Below are 21,619 nucleotides of genomic sequence, written 5' to 3'. Positions count from 1 at the left end.
AAAGAAGTCTACTGAACATAACTTTGATCAGGTATCTAAAACAGCTCTGGGATTTTTCTTCAAATGTCTGATTGGTAGGATGGGAAGTGATTGAAACAGTAAAATGAGAGGGAACAAGGCAGCTGATTGGGCTTAACCCACCAACAGGCCTCTGTCCACAGAATTACTGTGCCATGATTTATTGTTTAAATGCAAATGCTAGGATGCCAGGTAGAACCTCAGTGAGCTCCCTCACAAAAATATCTGTGCAGGTGGACTAGATGTGAACAGTAGAATTAAGGACATTTAATTTCTTTGGATGTTTTTGGGGGGGTCTTGGGGGGAGGTGTGCTTAAAATTTGTGTTCAGCAAATACTCAGGTAAAGATCTTGAGGCATTTTTAATAGTTTCCCCCCAGTGTGGTTTATCCATTGTGCACTAAGGGGTGCCTCAACCCTAACAGGGAGAAAAATAAGGTTTGCCTGTACCTGCATCTCTAGATTAAGTTCCTACATATTTAATGACACTCTCTGTGAGTCTTCTACCATTTAATTAGGCTACAGCTAGCAATAACTTATTAAGGAAAGATTCAAACTAATTCCTTAGGAAATCAAGGTAAAATCTGCAACAGGAATGGTGTTCTAGAGAAGGACTATTTAAGAAAACACAGCCCTAATAAAGGTAAAGATACGTGATGAGGTCTGACTATTTTTCTTCTAACTGCCAAATCAATTCCAGGGGTGTTCTACTGATGGTGTACTTGCCCATATCGATACAGCAGAATCCTCTGTTTTCCACCAAACTGCTGTATGACAGAACACGAGTCACTTTTCTTCCTCCATTTTTAAAATAACATTCATTTTTCTGTACCTTACAAAGATTTATTCATTAAAACTTTTAAATATCTTCAAGATATTCTGAAGTTTATATACTTGGCCTTTGGTAATTTGATACATTTAATTAGACAGAATTAAGAAATCTGTTTGGGATTATAGAATTCTTAGACAGCCATATCTATATCCAAAAATATTTGTCAATAAATTCTCAAAAATATATTCACCTAAAATGTGTAAATAGCTATATATTCCTCCAAAGCACATAATACTGCCTTTGTCGGAGACAAAATCCATTTGAACCAGTACAAGTTTTCTCATAAAACGTTCTTGTGTTTCAGAACTTTCTATTAATGTTCTTAACCGAGAATTTTGAAAGTTAAAGGATATACATCTTAATGAGTCCCTCAGTCGCTTTTGGCAATTCCCTGTTTCATTCATTCTGTTGAATATTTTGTAAGTATGCATTGTCAGACCTTGACTGAAGATGAAAGTAAGGTGTCAAATGTTTAATATTAAAATATATACTAAATAAAAAACACCTCTCTTTACTAGATGTAAGAGGTGTTGGATTTATATATGTTACTGTATTTTTTTCTACTTTGTCAAAGTGAGAATAGTGAGAAAAATTATGCTCAGTTGGATGGCAGCAGAATCATTTAGACTTATATTACCTCTGCAAAATAAACCAGGACTGTTATTATGGACAAGGATTATAACCTGAGATGTATTTGTGCACCATGAGGTAGGGGTGTAACTATTTCTTTCTATACATGCGAAACCAAAGTGCAGAAAAATGCAGAAACTTCCTCAGGGTAGCACAAACAGCACTGACGGAGACAAATTCCAAGGTTTTCAGGTTGACAACTGGACTATATATTTAGTTTCTAAATTGAAATGTAACTCAGCTTGCCGCCTAAAGCCAGCTGTCACAGGATAATTTTATTACACTGAGATGGGAATGAAACTCCCAACTCTAAGTGATTATTATACTTTTATAGGAAAGTGTTATTATATTTTTATAGGAAAGATATAATCATGGTGGTTAAAAAAGACCTTTTCTATTCTAGTAAGAAGACTTCCACTAGGTATAAGCATATAAGAACTCCTAATAGCGGTGCGTCACCTTTAACTGGCCTTGAAGAAAGGTAATGTGATACCATTCAAAATAGGCAAAACCATAAAAAGTAGTTTCTTGTGTATTCAATCACTTAATACTAGAATAACTGGAAATGCCAAGAACTATTGAATAGAAGTCAACTTAAAGCTGCCACAACATACTACAGTATTTCCTAATGAACATACCAAATTCACTAACACTCAGAATACTATCTTTATTGAGTCTAAGGAAAAAATGTGATACACATCTTTAAGTTTTATATTTCACATCCTGAAGGCAGCAAGTGTTTTATGTTCTTGAAGTCAAGTGACCATGGGAGGGGTTCACGTAATTTTTACCATTTTTAAAGGGATTACAGAGCTCACATTGAAATACACGATCTATATGTAAACCAAAAGCCTTTGAAATAAAAAAAAAAATCCAATTTTTTAAAATTTATTTATGATTTACATTAATCTCTTGAATCTTTGATATATAACAATTATTTAACTGCAGGATTCAGCAAGACATAGCTGCTAAAGCACGCAACAGATGAATGCTGCTTTAATTTTGAAACATTACATTTATTCCTTTCTTCCCATTGCAGCTATATTGAGTGCAAGCTGCAGTCAAGCTAAATAAAGCTCAACAAACCAGTACCATTTTAAGTGATGCACAGGTAAAGAAACTAATGAGTGGAATGACTTCATTTGTTCAGTTCTTTTCAGCTCAGGCAGAATGACAGCCAGTCTGGAGAAACTGCTAATGAAACTTACTGCCATTCTAAAAATAAAAATCACAGCTTGAAATGTAATGCCTGTGCCTCTGTGGAATCTAAAGGAAATAGAAATGTAGCTATAAGTAACTGTTTGGAATGATATCAGTATATTACAATGTTTACTGGTAATCAATAAGCCTGTATTAACCATTTTGAAGGACTCTCTATACCTCTCCTAAAGTAAGGAGCTTTATTTATTGAAAAAAAGGAAAAGGAAGTTAAATCCCCATATCCTGTTACCATTGTGAGAATTGCATGTATGGGATTTAACATAAGAAATTGCAAAGGGAACAAAGTGCTACTCCAGGCTCAGAAAATATTATTCTTTTTTTAGTAACTTATTCCATACAGTTCATTTTGTGAAAAGTTTCATTTCACTTGAAAAATGAAATCCTGCAAGAAAAGATTTTTTTTCTGAATGGTTATAATCTTAAACAATTTTTTGTGCCTCAGGCTCACATAATAAACAATTCCAATCTCTCAGATCACACTCAGAACTTTATAAATCACTGTGGATTTTGCATGCATGTTCATCTTCTTTCTCAGACTCACACTAAGCTTAGATGGATGGACACTACATTTATGTTGAAATCAATCTCACTCCTTCTTAGGACAAGAATTTCTAAAAGCAGGCACAATAATAATTTCAACAAGTATGTATCTGGCAAGTAAAGGTGAATAGTAAAAAGGGGGAAGAATCTAGGACATACGGGTTTCCTATGCCTAGCCAAGTCAAAATAGGAATAGAGAGAAAGTGTGAGATGATACCTAATCCACAAGGAGTCTTATATGCACAATAATGTTCAAAGCATTGGTCACATTTCCTTTATTATTCCTCATTTTAACCAGTCTTACATACACCTCCACACATGAATACAAAACACATGGTTACCTGCCATCTTCTGTAGAAGATGACAATTGTTCTCATGGATCACAGGAGAGCTAAGAGGTGAACACATCAAGCTGACCATGGAGCAAGCCAATCTAAATTTCCACTGTTAATACAAGGACCTGTAGGTAAATTAATACACAAAATTGTGTACCTCTAAGTTTAAATCAGGTGCTTAGTTATGAACAGGAATTTGTTGGTATCAAAAGGAAGCACACTGTAAAGTGCAAAGTAAAGAAAATGAGTGGTGTCACACGGTAGTTCTAGTGGATGAAGGATTGCGTGACGTTATCAGGCACAACCTCTTGCTTCCTTATTCTAGGCACTATTTTTTGTGCCTTTTAGAAAGCAAAGGCTCTCTTTAAGAGAAATGAAATATTGATTTCAGGTTCTAGCTAGACTCCATTAAGATGCTCTTTTAAGTTATATTGTGTCTGCAAAGAGTAGAGTTTTATGAACATAAATCAGTTTTCTAGTCCATAAGTGGGCTTTTCATAAGCACCCATATATAATTCACCTAACTTTCCTGTGAATCAATAGAACTTGACTCACAGCTTTCCTAAGCACTTTCAAAAAACCTTACCCACATGTCTGGTATTGAATATATCAATGATGACAAAGTTATACTACAGGCAGCCCATTTGTTTCTGAATACAGGAGCAAGAGAAACAACCTTGTGGGGAAAAAAAGGACAACTGATGACTCACAAAGCATTTCTCTGTGTGTTGAAAGCAGATGATTTGAAAGTATATTTGAATAAAGAAAGAAGACCTGACCAATGTGATATATGGTTTGGGATGCCTCTCGGTCTCTTAGCTCTGCCTACACTGCCAGAGGGACCACTCCCCAAACTCCAAAAGGTGCTTTAACACAACAGACCTGGAGCCTAGGTCAGTGCAAAACACAGGAAGTGGGGAGCCAGCCCTTACAACTCAAAAGGATGCTCCACTCCAGCCAGGGTTAAGTGGTCCTGGCTCAGGCTCTGACTAAAGGCTCATCCTATTCAGGGTGAACATCAGCCCTGGAAATCAAATTAACAGGGAAAAAAGTGGTGCTTCCTTCCTTATCTCATTCTTAGAATGGTCCAAATTTTTACTGCATCTTTGACAATTCTGTCCAATTACCTAACCCTGTGAGGAGTGGAGTGGATTACAGGAGAGCAGGTCAGCCTGAGGGAGGTATACTGATATCCAGAGAAGACTGTTCAGCGAAGAGTCAGGAACAGTTTTATTTTTCAACAATTACAATTTGACATGACTTGTTCCATACTGTTATAGTGTGTCCTGGTTTCCTCTGGGACGTTTTGGATTTATTGTGAGAATGATGTTGATAACACACAGATGCTTTAGTTGTTGCTGAGCAGTGCTGGCATAAAGTCAAGGACATTTCAGTGTCTCCGTGCTCTGCCAATGAGGAGCTGCACAAAAAGGTAGCATAGCCATGATACCTGATCCAAGCTGGACAAAGGGATATTCCATACCATGGAACATCACGTTCTGTCTATGTACTGAGGGGACTTGGCTGGGAGGTGCCGATTGCTGCTCAGGGACTGGATGGGCATCGGTCAGCAGGTAGTGAGCAGTTGCGTTGTGCATCATTTCTCTTTATTGGGTTTTATTTCTCTCTCTCTTTTTTACTGTCTCTGTTTTCATTACTATTTGTATTGTTATTATTGCTGTGGTTATTATTATTTGAATTATTAAACTGTTCTTATCTCAACCCATGGGTTTTACCTTTTCCTGATTCACCTCCCCATCCCACCAATGTGAGGGAGGGGAAGATGCAGGGTAAGTGAATGGCTGCATGGTACATAATTGCTGTCTGGGGTTAAACCATGACACAGCAGTATTATGTTTTCTTAGTAGTTGCAGCAAAATTGAATGATGCTATACACATATGGACAGTTGATAAATTCTGCTCTAATGGATATAAAATTCAGAGACAGAATTCTATTTTTTTTCCAGAAAAAAGAGACAGAAACAAAGGCATTCACTTCCTTGATCAGATAATGACTTGCACACATCTTTACAGCAGTCCCCTGGAGACAGCTGTCACATGTGTAGATGTACACTTAACTACAAAGGTTTCTACAGCTGCTTCTGATACAGAGCTTGACCTCTCTGAATAAAGACAAATACTATTGCCCAGACTGGCATTGCTCTAGGGCCGTATCTTGACAGCATCCTTAATGCTTTCACGGGAAATATAACTGAATCCCTTCAGAACAACATGAGTGCCGAGCAGCACCAAACAAAAGTTTCAAGGGCTTGAAGAAAGAGATGTGAAAAAGAAAAGAAAAAGAAAAAGAAAAAGAAAAAGAAAAAGAAAAAGAAAAAGAAAAAGAAAAAGAAAAAGAAAAAGAAAAAGAAAAAGAAAAAGAAAAAGAAAAAGAAAAAGAAAAAGAAAAAGAAAAAGAAAAAGAAAAAGAAAAAGAAAAAGAAAAAGAAAAAGAAAAAGAAAAAGAAAAAGAAGAAAAGGAAAAGGAAAAGGAAAAGGAAAAGGAAAAGGAAAAGGAAAAGGAAAAGGAAAAGGAAAAGGAAAAGGAAAAGAAAAAGAAAAAGAAAAAGAAAAAGAAAAAGAAAAAGAAAAAGAAAAAGAAAAAGAAAAAGGAAAAGGAAAAGGAAAAGAAAAAGAAAAAGAAAAAGAAAAAGAAAAAGAAAAAGAAAAAGAAAAAGAAAAAGAAAAAGAAAAAGAAAAAGAAAAAGAAAAAGAAAAAGAAAAAGAAAAAAAAGAAATTTTTTTTTTCCCAGTTCAGCTTTGTCTGCAGTCTGGCCATCAGTCTCACTGAAATCTAGCCAGAGAACAATTTTTGTGCTTTCTCAGTATGCCAGCACTGCTTCTCTGGGGTTCTGCATGCATTTGTAGAGCAGGAAGGAAGCTAGTGAATAAATTACACCACCACAGGTTGTCAGTATTTTGTATTCAAGAAGATACATTAAAAAATATATTTTTGGCCCTATTTTTAATATAAATTCACAGGTTTCATCATTCATAACCAGCATTATGTTCTGTTTTAGAAATAAGCCATCTCAAGGCATTTTGTACTCCTCAGTGGATTTTGCAGGTCAAGGGAAGTGATCCTGCCCCTCTGATTAGTGCTGGTGAGTACCTGGAGTACTCTAACTACTACTGGGGTCCCCAGTACCAGGAGAGGTGGACAAACTGGAGAGCAGCCAGCAAAAGTCCACAAAGACAATGAAGGGAGTAGAGCATCTCCTACAAGAAAGGGCTGAGAGTGTTTCCTCCAGGCTGTTCAACCTGGAAAAGACTCTGGAGAGGATTTATTCCAACATATATCAATAGCTGAAGTAGAGGTGCAGAGGCTAAGCCAGGCTCTTTTCTGGGGCTCTTTTCAGTTTATGCCCTGCGACAATGGGCATAAACTGAAACACAGAAGCTTCCCTCAGAAGATCAGAAAACCCTTTTTTTTACAGTGAGAGTGACGAAGCACTGGCAGAGGATGTCCAGGGCTTGTGGAGTCTCCCTCCTTGGAGATGATACTCAAAAGGTGCATGGCTATGGTCCTGGGCCACCATCTCTCAGTGACTTTGTTTGAGCAGGGAAGGTTGGACCAGATGACCTCTGGAGGTACTTTCCCACCTCACTTGTTCTGTGGTTCTGTGACTCAAAACACTCTCATGCAAGCTCAGAAAGTACCTCCAGGTTGCCTGATATGGGAAGGTTTGAATGGTCCTGTATGTTCATGAAGAGTCAGGTTTGCCTCATGAAGGCATCGATGAAACCTCCAAATATTTTTTTTTTTTCCAATCAGGACTGCACAGAAAACTAAGAAAAACAAAAGCATAAGGGCTGCGATAAGTGAAACATCTCTCTAAAAACATTAGTTCTGTTTTCATAGCATGTGTTGCAGGTGACTGGACATTTCCCAGCTGGTTGGCAGGCCACAACTTATAGCAACTTGCTGCACATCAGTGCTGTGAGTCAGCAAGTTGGCAGTTTGATCTTCATATGAATTCTTTCACAGCAGTGTCTTAGTGCTTCTGTTCTGTGGTGGTCCTAGTCATATAGTGTCACAAGGAGTGTACAGAGTAGAGGCCGACTGTAGTTAAATACAAAAATTGAATACAGTTTGTCTTGATCCAATAATTAATGTATTGTATCACCTCTGTCTTTTGAGAAAGCTCCTCTTTGCACCAGTCTTACCTGAAAGTAACAGTGTTCTTCGTACACCACTGTTTTTCAGTGACTTCAGTAGTCTTTGGCCATGATCTGAAAAGCCTGTAGCAGGTACTGTCAGCGTGGGCATTAAATGTGAGGCTCTGCACAGGGCATGCTGTGGGGAAAATTTCTCTATTAAGTCTTTGAGGTTGTTTTTAAAGACTCTAAGGAAAAAGGAGAAGAAAATAAGGTTTTCAGAGGCTTGCTACCAAGCATTAGATTAGGATTGGCATTAAAGGCAGTGCCTTTGAGACAAAGTAATTGTAAATCTACTTCACTTTTCACTGCCACCTTGTGAGAAGAGTGGTAAGTAACAGAAGTTATTCTGGGGGATATTTGGAGTAAAGCATGAGAAAGCAGATGATGTGGAAGGATAAGAGAATTTCTTATAAGCCATTGGGGTCATTGGTACCAGGGTAGGAAGGAGAAAAAGTTGATCATACTGTGGAAATGCAATTCAGGGAGCAAAGGCATGACCACACAAAATGTCCAGTAATGCATTTTATAGACAAACGTTACATAAAACAGGATGACAAAACCAGGACTCAGGTTTCACAGCTGATATCCTCTTAACCTAAAAAGGCCTTGCACGGGTCTCTTTAGGATTTTCTGATGCATTTTGTGATGGAGAATAAATTCTTAGCCCCAATCTTGAGCATTAGATTTGACTTTATTTTTGCAATTTTTAGTAGGAGCTGTTTTTGTGTAAAGTAGTATCATTCCTGACACTAATAACAAAGTATACAGTAGTACCCTTCTTGGTAGGGTGTGCTACAAGGCCCTGTGCTCAGCAGGGCTGTGGCACCTCCACGGGGTTCAGTTCCTTGTCACCTGTGATGCAGTGAAAGAAACTTGGTGGCCCCGCTAGCGGCGCTTACTCCACCCTGAGGAGGTTGGGACGTCCCGTTCGAGTCTTAGGGCTTGTCCCTCATCACGTTCCATGTTCCTTAGCTTCTCCTGCAGTGTTTGGCACCAAATGATGCAGGACCTCGGTGGGGATCTGCTCCTTGTCCCCTGCAGTTCAGTGAAAGCAACTCAGCACCCCCACTGACGGCGCTGGCTCCTCCCTGAGGAGTCCTGTTCAGCCCTCAGGGTTTGGCCCACATTGTGATCCATCCTCCTTAGCTTCTCCTGTAGTGTTTGGCACTGAATGCTGTCAGACCTGCCTGGGTTAGGCTCTTTGTCCCCTGAGGTTCGACAAAAGAAGCCCAGTGCCCCCCCGATGCTGTTCACTACTCCCCAAGGAGGCACAGATGTGCCCCAGGCTCTGCCAGTGTCCTTGTCTAGCAAATTCTCTCTGTGCCCTCAGAAGGCACCCAATGTGATGGGGGTCCTTTGTCTCCCCACCTACATACATCTGTCCCCGACAGAGGAGGCCAGGGACTGTGGCCCTTCGGGGCTGCCCTATGCCTCCAAAAGGCTTGTTGTCACAGGTGTCACAATGACTCCTTGGTAACATCACAGGGCTTTCAGAGACCACACCCAGAAGATACAATCCCCGTCCTCAGAAACGAAAACTTCCCAGACAGCTAAACTCATGTAACTGCCCTGTTGTCAAGCAGAATTTGTTGCTGTTTTTCATATGAATTCAGGTTTCACAGGTTGCACTGTTCAAACCCAGCAGTGCGTTTTAGAAATGTTTAGATGTTTTAGAAATAAACCATCTGAAGGCAGTTCTTACTCCTCAGATTACTTTCTCAGGAGCATGTTTGGTGTGAAGTAGTATAATTTCTGATACTAGTACTTTTTTTGTACGGTGTGCTACCAGGTTCTGTGCCTGACAGGGCTGCGGGACCTCCACCAGAATTGCCTCCTTGTTCCCTGTCCTTTTCTCCTTTATGAATTAGATCATCATCACTGATACTAAAGTGTGTGATGCTTTTGCAGAGCTTTCTGTGTGCTAAGAAAAGTTAAAGTTCTTGCTTTTTGGCTACAAATTAATTCTTGTGTAATGTATAATAATTAAAAAAATTACAGGAAAGAGTGATAACACAGTCCTATCTTGAACACAGTCAGTGTTCAAGTGTTCAGGTCAGATACCTTAATGGTCTTTAGACTAACTGAGCAACCTGCCTTTAGAAAGAAAACTTCATTCTTGTCCCTGAGATTTGTCCAGTTCTGAGTGCTCTGACCACCTGAATTACCTGTCATTGTAATTTGAAGCTCTCCTGCAGAACAGCTCTAGACCCAAGACAACGCTATGGAGAAAAAAAGTCTCTGTATATATCCAGACACGCAGATCCATGCATTCAGAGATCCTTTAACTCTCCCTGGAGCTTTGCTTACACATGTGAAAATTCAAGGTATCTCACACAGAGGAGTTTGTAAGTAAAAAGTCACACATGCATGATACTGTTCTGGGTCATCATCCTGGACTCTTTCATCACCTTGCTTTACCATCATCAGCATGTGCTTACAGGCTTAAACCAAAGGTTTTTCTTAACATCTTTTTTCTCTATGTCCAATTTCTCAAATTCTATCTTCCAATGACTAACAGTTTAACTCTTTTTTAGGGTGAGACCCTGACAGAAAAACCTATGCTGTTAGAGCTACACATTGAGTCAGCAGAGTCCCCCAGAGAGGACTGAGCATCCTTGCCATGCATGGAAGGGAAGCTGGCACATACTCAGCTGAAAGTTTATGGGCCCTGATGGGAATCACCCCAGAGTAATGAGGGAAATAGTGAAAGAACTTGCCAAACCAGTTCAATCATCTACCAGCAGTCCTAGTTAACTGGAGAAGTTCCAGCTGACTGGAATTCAGCAAGTGTAACACAAGAAGGGTCAGAAGGATGATCCAGGGAACTACAGGCCTGTCAGCCTAATCTCAGTTGTGGGCAAGGTTATGGGAGAGATCATCCTGAGTGCCTTACACAGCACATGTAGGACAGCCAGGGGATCAGCCAGCATGGTTTCATGAAAGGCAGATCATTCTTGACCAACCTGATCTCCATCTATGACAAAATGACCTGCTTAGTGGATAAGAGAAAGGCTGTGGATGTTGCCTATCTAGACTTCAGTAAAGTACTGTCTCCCACAGCATCCTCCTATCAAAATTGGGTGCTCATGGTTTCAATGGATGGACTCTTCAGTGGGTAAAAAACTATCTGGATGGTTGTGCCCAGAGAGTCGTGATGAATGGAGCTAAATCCAGTTGGGGACCAGTCGCTAGAGGTGTTCCCCATGTCTCAGTTTTGGGGCCAGTCCTGTTTAGCATCTTTATTGATGGTCTGGACGCGGGGATTGAGTTCACCCCAGTAAACTTGCAGACGACACTAAATTGGGTGAGAATATTGATCTGCTTGAGGATAGCAAGGAACTACAGAGAGACCTGGACAGGCTCAATCAATGGGCCAACTGCATGAGGTTCAATAAGGGGAAGTGCCTTGTCCTGCACTTGGGTCACAGCAACCCCATGCAGTGCTACACGTTGAGGGAGGAGTGGCTCAAGAAAGAAAGGAACTTGGGGCTGCTGGTTGACAGCCAGCTCAATGTGAGACAGTAGCGTGCCCAGGTAGCCAAGAAGGTCAATTGCATCTTGGCCTGTATTAGAAATAGTGTGGCCAGTTGAACTAGGGAAGTGGTCATTCCTCATATTCAGTGAGGCCACCCCTTGAGTATTGCATTCAGTTCTGGGTCTCTCACTTAAAAAAGGACATTGAGGTGCTGGAGGGTGTTCAGCAAAGCGCAAAAAGGTGTGTGAGGGGCCTAGAAAACATGTCCTATGAGGAACAGATGAGAAAGCTGGGTTTGTTTAGTCTTGAGAAGAGGAGGCTCGGTGGGGAGCTCATCTTTCTCTACAGCTACCTGAAAGGTTGCTCTCTTCTGCTGTGTCTGTAGTGAGAGGAATTGAGGAAATGGCCTTAATCTGAGACAAGAGATTCAGATTAGATGTTAGAAAAAAATTTTCAGTGTTAGGGTGGTCAGGCATTGGAATAGGTTGTCCAGGGAGGTGGTGGTGGGGTCACCATCCTTGGAGGTGTATGCATTTGTCTCTGGGTGATGTGTTTTAGGGGTTACAGTGGTAGTGCTGGATTGACAGTCGGACTTGATGATCATAAAAGTCTCTTCCAACTTTTATGATTCTATGATTCTACGAAAGAAGAGTGAAATAGAATCAGAACTGAAATAAAATCTTCTGTTTTGCTCATTTATATTATTTCCCTTTCTGCTATTTACACTTGGGTGGTCTGTCCATTGAGAAAATTCAGTACACAGGAATTACTTGTTCCTCTACTCTCCTGAAGTAAATTCCAGCAGTCTTTCCAAAACACCATGGAAACTTATGAGAGCACAATTTTTCAAATGCACACAGATGGCTTGCCTGCAACCTTATTTAAATATCACTTTCAGTGTCCCAAACATGAGCGTGGCAGTAATGAGAAAGGTAATACAAGAAATGCAAACACATTAAGAAGGAGCACAGCATGAAGAGACAGAGAAGCATCAGAACAACTTCTCTGAAAACACACATTAAAATTAGCCAATTAGTGAAATGCCATCTGTTCTTCCAAACTTCACTTATAGCAGGAGGTTCTCCTGCTATAACGGAATATTTAATTCTTCAGGGTTTGGAAAAATTAATGATTAGTTGTACTTTTTCCCTCTATTTTTTTTATTGGATAAATCACTACATAATTATTTACCTTGGAAATGCCACTAGGGCAGCCACCACCATGGTGCAGTAGTATTTTTTGCTTGTAGCAGTGTTGTATAAAATTTGGCAGGATCTATATTCGCTGGACATCAAGGATGCTGCACTTTTTTCTTTTTCCTTTTTTTTTTTAATTTAATTCTGCTGCATTCCTTGAATGCAGCTGTGATAATCTCCTGTTACAGTTCATTTTGGTTTTGGATAGTTTTCCAAGAAGAAAATCAGTGTAAAAACAGGGGTGAGTTTCACACCAGACTGGGTGGAATAGAACCATTACAAGATTATGTGTAATCCAGGTTCCAGTAGAAACATATTATTGCTTGGACTTTGTCAAAGTTTGGCCCAGACTTGTTGAAAAATCTGTAAGTATGGCCTTAATTTTTGCTTTAGAATGAGCTGAAACACAGCAAAACTTGCTGAGTTTTTCCAAGACAATTAGTTTTTACATCCAGACCTGATGGAAACTGGGAAGAATTATTAAACCACTTCTTCTCTTCCCTCTTTTTCTACTCTTTCTTCTGATGTCAGGATTTCCAAAAACTTCAGCAATTTGGGTTCTATTGAGGTCACATTTTTAATACAGGTTTTCACAGGCTGTGGATCATGCTAGCTAGGAGTGTAGAATACTTTTAAAAAACTTCTTGTGTAGAGTGAAAAAGGTTCTAAAACTTTGATTTTCCAGTTTCACTGCTTGCAAGTTTCTTGACAAAGAGCAGTCCTTTGGCTGGAGTACAAGTCTTATGAGGCTGAGGAAATTGGAGTCGTTTAGCCTGAAGGAAAGGAGGCTCAAGGGGCACTTCATCACAAGGTGGGACTTGGTCTTTTCTCCCAAAGAAGAAGTGATAGGACAAGCAGAAATGACCTCAAGTTGTGCCAGGGGAGGTTTAGACTGGATACTAGGAATAATTTTGTCACTGAAAGGTTTCTCAAGACCTTTCACAGAAAGGTTTCCCTGCGCAGGGAAACCTTTGGTTGAGTCACCATCCCTGGAAGTACTTAAATAACCTGTAGATGTGGCACTTAAGGATTTGGCAGTTAGGGATTTGTCAGTATTAGGTTAACAGTTGGACTTGGTGACCTTAAAGGTCTTTTCTGATCTAAATGATCCTGTGATTCTATAAGTGATAACAGTATTACCCTTATATTCAATAGCAATATTGCTGATGAATTTGGACCAGATTTAACATTTCTCCATTAAACTGACAGCTATTCAAAACTTCATATAGCATGTTTTTAACACGACATATGTGTCATCTGAATGGAGATTTATTTTTTTTGCTTGCTATAAAAATGTTACCTTCCTGATTTTATGGAAAAAGACATTTTCCCTGTGTCACAAACACAAAGGTTATTCCTGCACTGCCTTCCCTTCCTGGAATTTCCCTTCCTTTCTGCATTTCCCACTGACCATCAGTAATATTAGTTTTTTAAAGCTGATGAGCTCTCTATTGAATTAACCTGAGCCACATATTATTCCTTTATATTCATTTGGAAAAAATCTCTAGGCTAGATGACACTTTTAGTCCATGCTAGCAGGTATAGCTGAGTATTAGTGATGGAGAGATCAAAAAAAAAAAGAAGAGAAATGAGAGAGGTGGCATCTTAATGAAGAACAAGTTTCCTCACACTCCAACCAAATAGTGAACTAGAAAAAATCAAAGTCCTTCTGATATTTAAAAATCTGTCTTCAGGTAGTCTGTGTGAGGCAGAGCCACAGGTGGCTCCAAGGCCCCAGTGTCTCTTCAACACTGTGAGAAGACCTGCACTGGCAGAAGACCCTTCGCTTGTGCTCTGAATAGTGCTCCTAATAGCTGCCACAGAATCAAGGTCGTTTTTAAAGAGCAAATTGTCTTCCAGATGCAGATTTGTTAAATTCCAGGTACTGTTGCATATCTACAAATGGCAGCTTTATGATACTGAGAGAGTATGGAAAGGGCACTGAGCATATACATCAGTCAGAGTATTGTCCCAAATATGGGTTCTTTCAACCTCTGGGCAAGAAGCTGATCCAACACAGAGTCAAGGTCAATAAACATGATTTGTTTATTTCGTATCTTCACAGAGATGGGTGCTAGGTGATGAATCCACAAAGCTGGCACACCAGCAGTATGCCAGATGCTCATTTTTATACACTTGGAATAATAAAAAAATGGCATATCCCATATACATAACAACCTAAAGGTATAGTCACAGAAGGTTAATCCGAGAGGGTGGGTAGAGCAACATCTCTTTTCAAACCATTCAATTGCTTTGATATGATGGGATTTGTTTCACTTGCATAGGGTGTTTTGTTTAAGCCAAGATGATCATTTGATCAGAAAGAAATCTAGGAGAGTAGTTTTGCACTTTTTCCTCACTGAAGAAACTTAACATTAGAGCCCAGATTTTAGAAAGATCTTGCAAGCAAATCAGGATTAGCCACAGCATGATGTGGTGTCTGCAGTGTGTTCATGTCAGGAAGACCTAATGAGGGCTAATAGAAAGGCAACTTACGGAGAAGACATTTTATTTCTCTAGGAAGACTCAACATGCAACAGTGGAAAGAATAGATACATCAGTGTTTGGTACAGATAGACTATGGCTCTCCCAAAGTAGCTAAAATCAGCTTCTCAATATCGCACTCATTTTGTCCACGTAGAATCCTAAAATAACCATTTTCTCCCCAAGATTTTCCCCAGGAATTTGCAGCAATCTAAAAGTAAACAAAGCAGAAAAAAAACTTATCAGCTTTAATTTTAAAGTAGTATTTAAAAATGCGAAGTGTAAAATACAAAATCAATTTTTGTGTTAGTTTCCTTTTTAAGAAATCGAGTTTCTCAGATTTGGTGCTCTGAAAATCAGCATGCATCTTTTTCTGATATCTAGTAATTTGTTCCATTTTGCTTTGATCAAAGTTTCTGTTCTGAAATCAGGGTTAATAAAAAGAGAATATTATTTCTATGAGAAAGTTTGATAAATTGAAGCAGAAATTATGAGACAAAAATTTGACTATTGGCTGCTGAAAGAGGACATTGAAACAATAATAGTCACAATACCAATTACAACTAATCTCTTAAAGAGAAACCAAAGATACAAAAAAAAAAAGATAATAAAGTTTCATTGAGGTAGCTATTGACACATTGAGAAATTTACTTTCTGATGAAGCCAGAATTTCTCAGTATTTTTTGCCAGTGAAACTACTACCATAACCTCTGCCATCAGCTATGTAAACTCCAAATTACTTTTGATGAACACAGGAATAATGAGATGAGCTGTTAATCCAAGTGATTAAATTTGATTTACTCTAAATGGCTTAAAGGAAATGTTCTTTGGTTGGTTGTTTTGGTTTTGTTTTTTTTTCCTGATTGCTGGACGCAATTACTAACATTGTTTAAATAGACAATTTGTCTTTTTGTAAATGTTTTAACAAATATTGTTGATTAATTTTATTCAGTCTCATTTGTAGACATCAAAAAGAACAGACTCTTCATGGAAAAATTTAATAACATTGAAACAGAAAAGACAGTGCAGTAAAAAACACAGATATAGGTGGGATGAAACAGGCTTTGAAATAGAGATAGATGATACTATAGTTCAAGGGTCAGCATGATAGAAGTTGCCAGAGAGGGAATAGATTTATGCAGGACACTTTCAGGTGAAGGAAAAAAAATAGATGCAGAGAGAGTGAATGAAAGTAAAGAATTAGCTTTTAGATGATCTGCGTTGTAAAGATCTTTTTTTCTGCCTCAAAACACAGTCCTAAGGATTCACTTACCCAAAACTTCTGTTTCTGTCCTTTTTTGTCAGGTAATGACCCCCACCTGTTAGAAAAGAATGGTACTTTGATGCAACAAATAATCAGGGGAGAAGAGCTTGTCTTAGTTGTCCTAATTATCAGTATCAGAACAAGGCATGACTAACAAACTCTGATGATGATGAAAATGAAGATAAGTACCCTGCTAACCACAAGTCAAATTGCCATTAGGGATTACAAAAACTTAATGCAAGTGTAGTATTAATTTGTCCTTCCAAAAACCTGTTTTCATTGACGAAATCTCTCCTCTGGGGGGCTTTCCAGCTGAATTGAACTCTGTAGGAGTATTGAAATTAATGTGAACACATTTCTTCAACTTAGCTGAAGATCCCTATGAACATTTTTTTAAGGATCTCATCCAACACTTTTACAGAAATAGCTGGTGAGCAGGGACTGAAAATGTTCCCAGTTTTTCTTAGCTCAAATTGAATTGCTGACAGCCTAATCTGTTTTATTGCACAGTGTGTGGGGGGGTGACCTCTAAACTTACTTGCTGCTTTTGACATTTTGAGGACATGCTAAATTTGGTGGGAATATCCTTGAAACCACATGAGAGATTGTCCCCACCTGTGAGGTGAGAGAACTTTCATAGTTGTGTCATTGTAGTTGAACCACATAGTATTCTGATTTCTAGGCCTCACTTTATATATAGGGCAGAAAAAGTTCCAGCCTTATCTGGATGTATTTCAACAAGCAAAAGTTGCATTGCACACCTTGGTAGCTATGGTATGTTTACTGGATGCATAAAGAGCTCTGTGTTGTTTTGAATTTATACAACGAATGCTTGTCTAGTTATTATTCACAGTTCATGATGCTTGAGTGCCTATAAAAGGGCATAAATAAACAGAAAAACAAAGATGAGAAATTTGCACATTTTCCCACAGTGTAAAGTTAATCCTAGGATATATCCAATGCCATTAACAGGGTGTTTATCAGTGTATATCCCACCAACACCACATGAGAGCTGTATTTGCAGTGCACTGTTCACTTTGAAAGAAAAGCAACAAAAATATGTTGAAAAATCCCACACCAGGAATGGGAAGATTTTTCCGTCATATTTGTATTTGAACAGCCACAGTGGCATCAACTCTCCTTGCTTAACAATGAACTCTCATTTATATGGAATACCTGCACTTTCAGCCAAAGAGAAAAAGAAAAGACAAATGGGTGACTAGAACAGAGGCAAAGTGTGAGTTACAGCTGCAAGCACAAATTGTAGCTACTCTCATTAAACATAAGGAATCATAAAAACAATGTTGGTCATATTGACCATGGAATGTAATTGTTGTTTTTTAATGGGCCTTATGATGCTTTTTGTTTTAATCACCAAAAGTTCAAGAATTATTAATAATCTTTGATATTTCTTTGACAAATATATTTTAGATACAGTCTGTCATGATCACAAATTTAAAAAACAGATATATCATAGTCTATCAGATTCCATGTCAGATTCAGATTTACTTTTTTCCTCATGACCATTTTACTAAAGAAATTTACATCAGCTGTAGTGTAAAAGTCCAATATTTCAGTCTTAAAGACAAAGTAAAATTGTCTTGAATTTATATTCATGTATTCCTGCATTCTGTAGTATGCTTTATTTCTCCCACTTGTTTGAGTAGAATGATGACCAGTTCTCTCAGAGGCATATTTCTGTGATTAAATGTTTTTATAACACCTGTTATGTTCTAAAAGAGTCAGTATCTAGTTTCATACACTGATTGGAATTTATCTATTTTCAGAAATGTTTCTAAATGGAAGAAAACTTAGAAACCAAAATGGAAAAAGATTCTTTTATTATCTTGACTATAACATATCCATGAATTTAATTTCCTAGGTTTTGTTCCATCAGAGTCTGATACCTAGTTACTTGACATATGTGTTTTATTTACAGTTTAGAAAGAAGAGCTGCTTACTCAGTAATCAATGCCTATGGGCACTCCTCAAATACTCTAAATTAAAATATATTAAATTAAAATACACAGGAGTGCAGCCAGTAGGTCCGGAGGAGTGACTAAACCCCTTTTTACAGGACCTGCCATTCTGTGTCCAGTGACCAGTCTTGGGCTCCCCTACGCCGGAAAGACATTAACAGGCTGGAACAAGACCAGCAGGAGTCCACAGAGATGTTTGGGATCTTGAGCACATTATGTATGAGGAGAGGCTGGGGGAGCTGATTTTGTTCAGCCCTCAGGAGAGATGGCTCAGACCAGATCTATTTGTTGTCTTATGCTTTACATAGGGTGGTGTCCTAGTTAGGACAGCTGAGACCAGTTCATCATGGTATGGGTGTAACCCAAAACTGTGTATTCTATAGCCTTCCATGCCATTTCCCAGAAATTGTTAGCAGTAGAGGCCCGGGAGATAGGAAGATGTTCCTGTACTCATACTCTTTTATGGAATTCCTCGCTCTGAGGGAAGGACTGAGCATTCCTGCCTGAACTGGAGAATATATAAACTTGGAGTTTTGGAACCATTTTACCACTCGTGAGATCCAGAGGAAGACTGCAGCTCACCGCTCTCAACCAGACTGAGACCACCACCCTCAACTGGACTGCAATCACCACTTTTGACCAGACTGCAATCACCACTCTTGACCAGACTGCAACAGTACTCTCACCAACAGGTTTTCCCCTCACTTTTTCCTTTGGACTCAGGGGGCCCAAAGAACACCACTCTGTTCATGCCCCAAGGTGCTGGGTTATATATTTGGGTTTTGTGGGTTAAAACCAATTGTTGGTCTGTATAATTGTACTTATTGTATTATTTTATTAAATTGTTATTCTGACTTATAATCTCTCTTTTGAGTTGAGTTCATTTCCCCTGCTGGTTTACCTTTAAACCAGCACAGGTGGGTATAGAAAAGATAGAGCAGACTCTCTGGATATATTGTGGTGGTGCCCCCCTGCCCGCCTTCCACATCCCCCACTTGAACCATAACCACCAGAGGTGGTTGTGATGGCTGCATCCAGCTTACTCTGGACTTTGGAGGGCAGATGACAACAGGGTCTAGAACAGAGACCCAGATGTCTTATTGGCATGCAAATAAGACTTAAAGTATATTATCTTATTCTATTAATAGTGGACAGCCCATGGACCACTGAGCTTCCCTGTACAGCACAGGTCATTGATCACAGCCAGCACAGCTTCATGAGAGGGAAGTCCTGCTTATCACACCTGATTTCCTTTTATAACAAGCTAACTGATCTAGTTGATCAAAGGAAGCCAGTTGATGTCATCTTTTTGGATTTCAGTAAAGCTTTTGATACTGTCTCTCAAACTATCTTTCTGGACAAAATGTCCAGTGCACAGCTGGATAAATACATCATGTGGTGGTAAAGCAACTGGCTCATGGGTCAAGCACAGAGGGTAACAGTGAATGGGGTAACATCAGACTGGTGACCTGTCACTAGTAAAGATCCTCAGGGATCTTAGGTCCTGTGCTCTTCAACATCTTCATAAACAACTTGGACACAGGACTGGGAGGGATACTAAGCAAGTTTTCAGATGATACAACTTTGAGGAAGTTGTTGACTCCCTCAAGGGCAGGGAGGCTCTGCAGAGAGATCTTGACAAATTAGAGAATTGGGTAATCACCAACCATATGAAGTTCAATAAGGGAAAGTGCTGGATTCTGCACCTGGGATGGGACAACCCTGGCTGTACATACAGGGTGGGAAATGAGATGCTGGAAAGCAGTGCTGTGGAAAGGGACATGGGGGTCCTGGTCGATGGCACGTTGAATGTTAGTCAGCAGTGCCCTGGCAGCCAGTGTCAATTCACACACTGAGGCAAGATAATTCTGTTTATTCTAGTTTGACAAAGTAGGGATCTAGGTGGTAATCCACAAAAGGGTAGCTCCCCAATCATGAAACCTTTATATTATTTACACATTTTAACAAACAAAGCCATCAGCATTAATTGATTACATATTACATAGTTTTTTCACTTATTAGTACTTAATCCCTTATTTGCTAGTTAAGTTTTTTACTTCTCATGTAATTTGTGTCCTGGGGTGCATCAGGCAAAACACTGCCAGCCGGTCGTGGGAGGTGATTGTCCCGCTCTGCTCTGCACTGGGGTGGCCTCACCTTGAATATTGTGTGCAGTTTTGGGCATGGCAATTTAAGAAAGATATTAAGCTATTAAAGAGTGTCCAAAGGAGGGCAATGAAGATGGTGAAGGGCCTTGAGGGGAAGCTGTATGAGGAGCAGCTGAGGTCACTTGGTCTGTTCAGCCTGGAGAAGAGGAGACCGAGGGGAGACTTCATTGCAGTTACAACTTCCTCGTGAGGGGAAGAGGAGGGGCAGGCACTGATCTCTTCTCTGTGGTGAACAGTGACAGAAGCCAAGGGAATGGCCTGAAGTTGTGTCAGGTGAGGTTTAGGTTGGATATTAGAAAAAGGTTCTTCACCCAGAGGGTGTTTGGGCACTGGAACTGGCTCCCAGGGAAGTGGTCACAGCACCAAGCCTGACAGAGTTCAAGAGGTGTTTGGACTCTCAGGGACATGGTGTGACTCTTGGGGATGGTCCTGTGCAGGGTTAAGGGTTGGACTCAATAATCCTTGTGGGTCCCTTCCAACTTGTCATATTTTGTGATTCTGTCATTCTGTGAAGCTGCACACCAGTATCTACTCTTGAGTAGGGATGCCTCCCAGGGTTACTCCTGAAAGTTGAGAGATTCCTTAACACAACAGATTCTCAGTAAGGGATTCATAGCATGTTAAATTTTGAAATCTTAGCTAAGTGGTATAAAGGACTGATGGTGTGTATATAATCCTTCAGACCATTTGCCAGGTCTGGGACTAGGAGTGGATCCAGCCTCACCAAGGCTCCTCTCCAAGAAGGAATTTAGAAAGCAAGGGGGTCCTTTTTGAACCTTGTGAATCAATGGGAGAGTCTCCCTAAGAGTTTCATCTGACCCCATCATCTATGCAGCAAAAATCAAGCGTACCTTGCCATCAAATCTTGCTAAACCACTGTCACATTTACTATTGAACTTTGCTGACTCGCTACCTTATATCGGTAAAGTATATTGCTGCCTCTCACAAGTGAAGTGCATCACTCGGTCTGAGACAACCATGCACAGACAATGGCTAGAAGATTTTCACAGTTTTCAGCTAGGAATATTGCAACTAGACATAAGGAAAAAAGGTATTTTACAAGAGTGTTTAGGCACTACTGCCTGAGGGGCTGTGGAATATCTGTCCTCAGAAGTATCCAAAACTCAAACTGAGAAGTCCCATGAACCTGAACTATGTAGATAGTTCTGCTTCGAGCTGGAGGGTTGAACTAGATGACCTTCTGAGATCCCTTCTAATCTAAAGTATTCAGTGATTTAAGCAACTTTATCTAAGATGGCCCTGACAATTTAGGAATCAGAGGGTTGGAAGAAACAAATTCCAGACTCAGTTAGTCTA

The 21,619-nt window shown here is 39.5% G+C and overlaps 1 protein-coding gene across 1 annotated transcript in view; it reads right to left on the bottom strand.

Moving 5' to 3' along the window:
• The window catches only part of TINAG (tubulointerstitial nephritis antigen), a 66,752-nt gene that overhangs the window by 6,017 nt on the left and 39,116 nt on the right, over positions 1 to 21,619 (bottom strand). The window contains exons 10-11 of the mRNA XM_051777874.1: positions 16,165 to 16,210; positions 7,743 to 15,102 (exon numbers count right to left, since the gene is read on the bottom strand). Of these exons, the coding sequence (XP_051633834.1) occupies positions 14,986 to 15,102; positions 16,165 to 16,210 (163 nt within the window). The 3' untranslated portion in view covers positions 7,743 to 14,985. The remainder of the gene's footprint in view (positions 1 to 7,742; positions 15,103 to 16,164; positions 16,211 to 21,619) is intronic.

This window comes from Manacus candei, unplaced genomic scaffold, assembly GCF_025592945.1.
Source record: "Manacus candei isolate 608988 ecotype Guabito, Panama unplaced genomic scaffold, ASM2559294v1 h1tg000011l, whole genome shotgun sequence".
In the NCBI taxonomy this organism is placed as follows: domain Eukaryota; kingdom Metazoa; phylum Chordata; class Aves; order Passeriformes; family Pipridae; genus Manacus; species Manacus candei.
The sequence above is the reverse complement of the archived record's forward strand: the minus strand, read 5'-3'. Positions and strand labels throughout refer to the sequence as shown.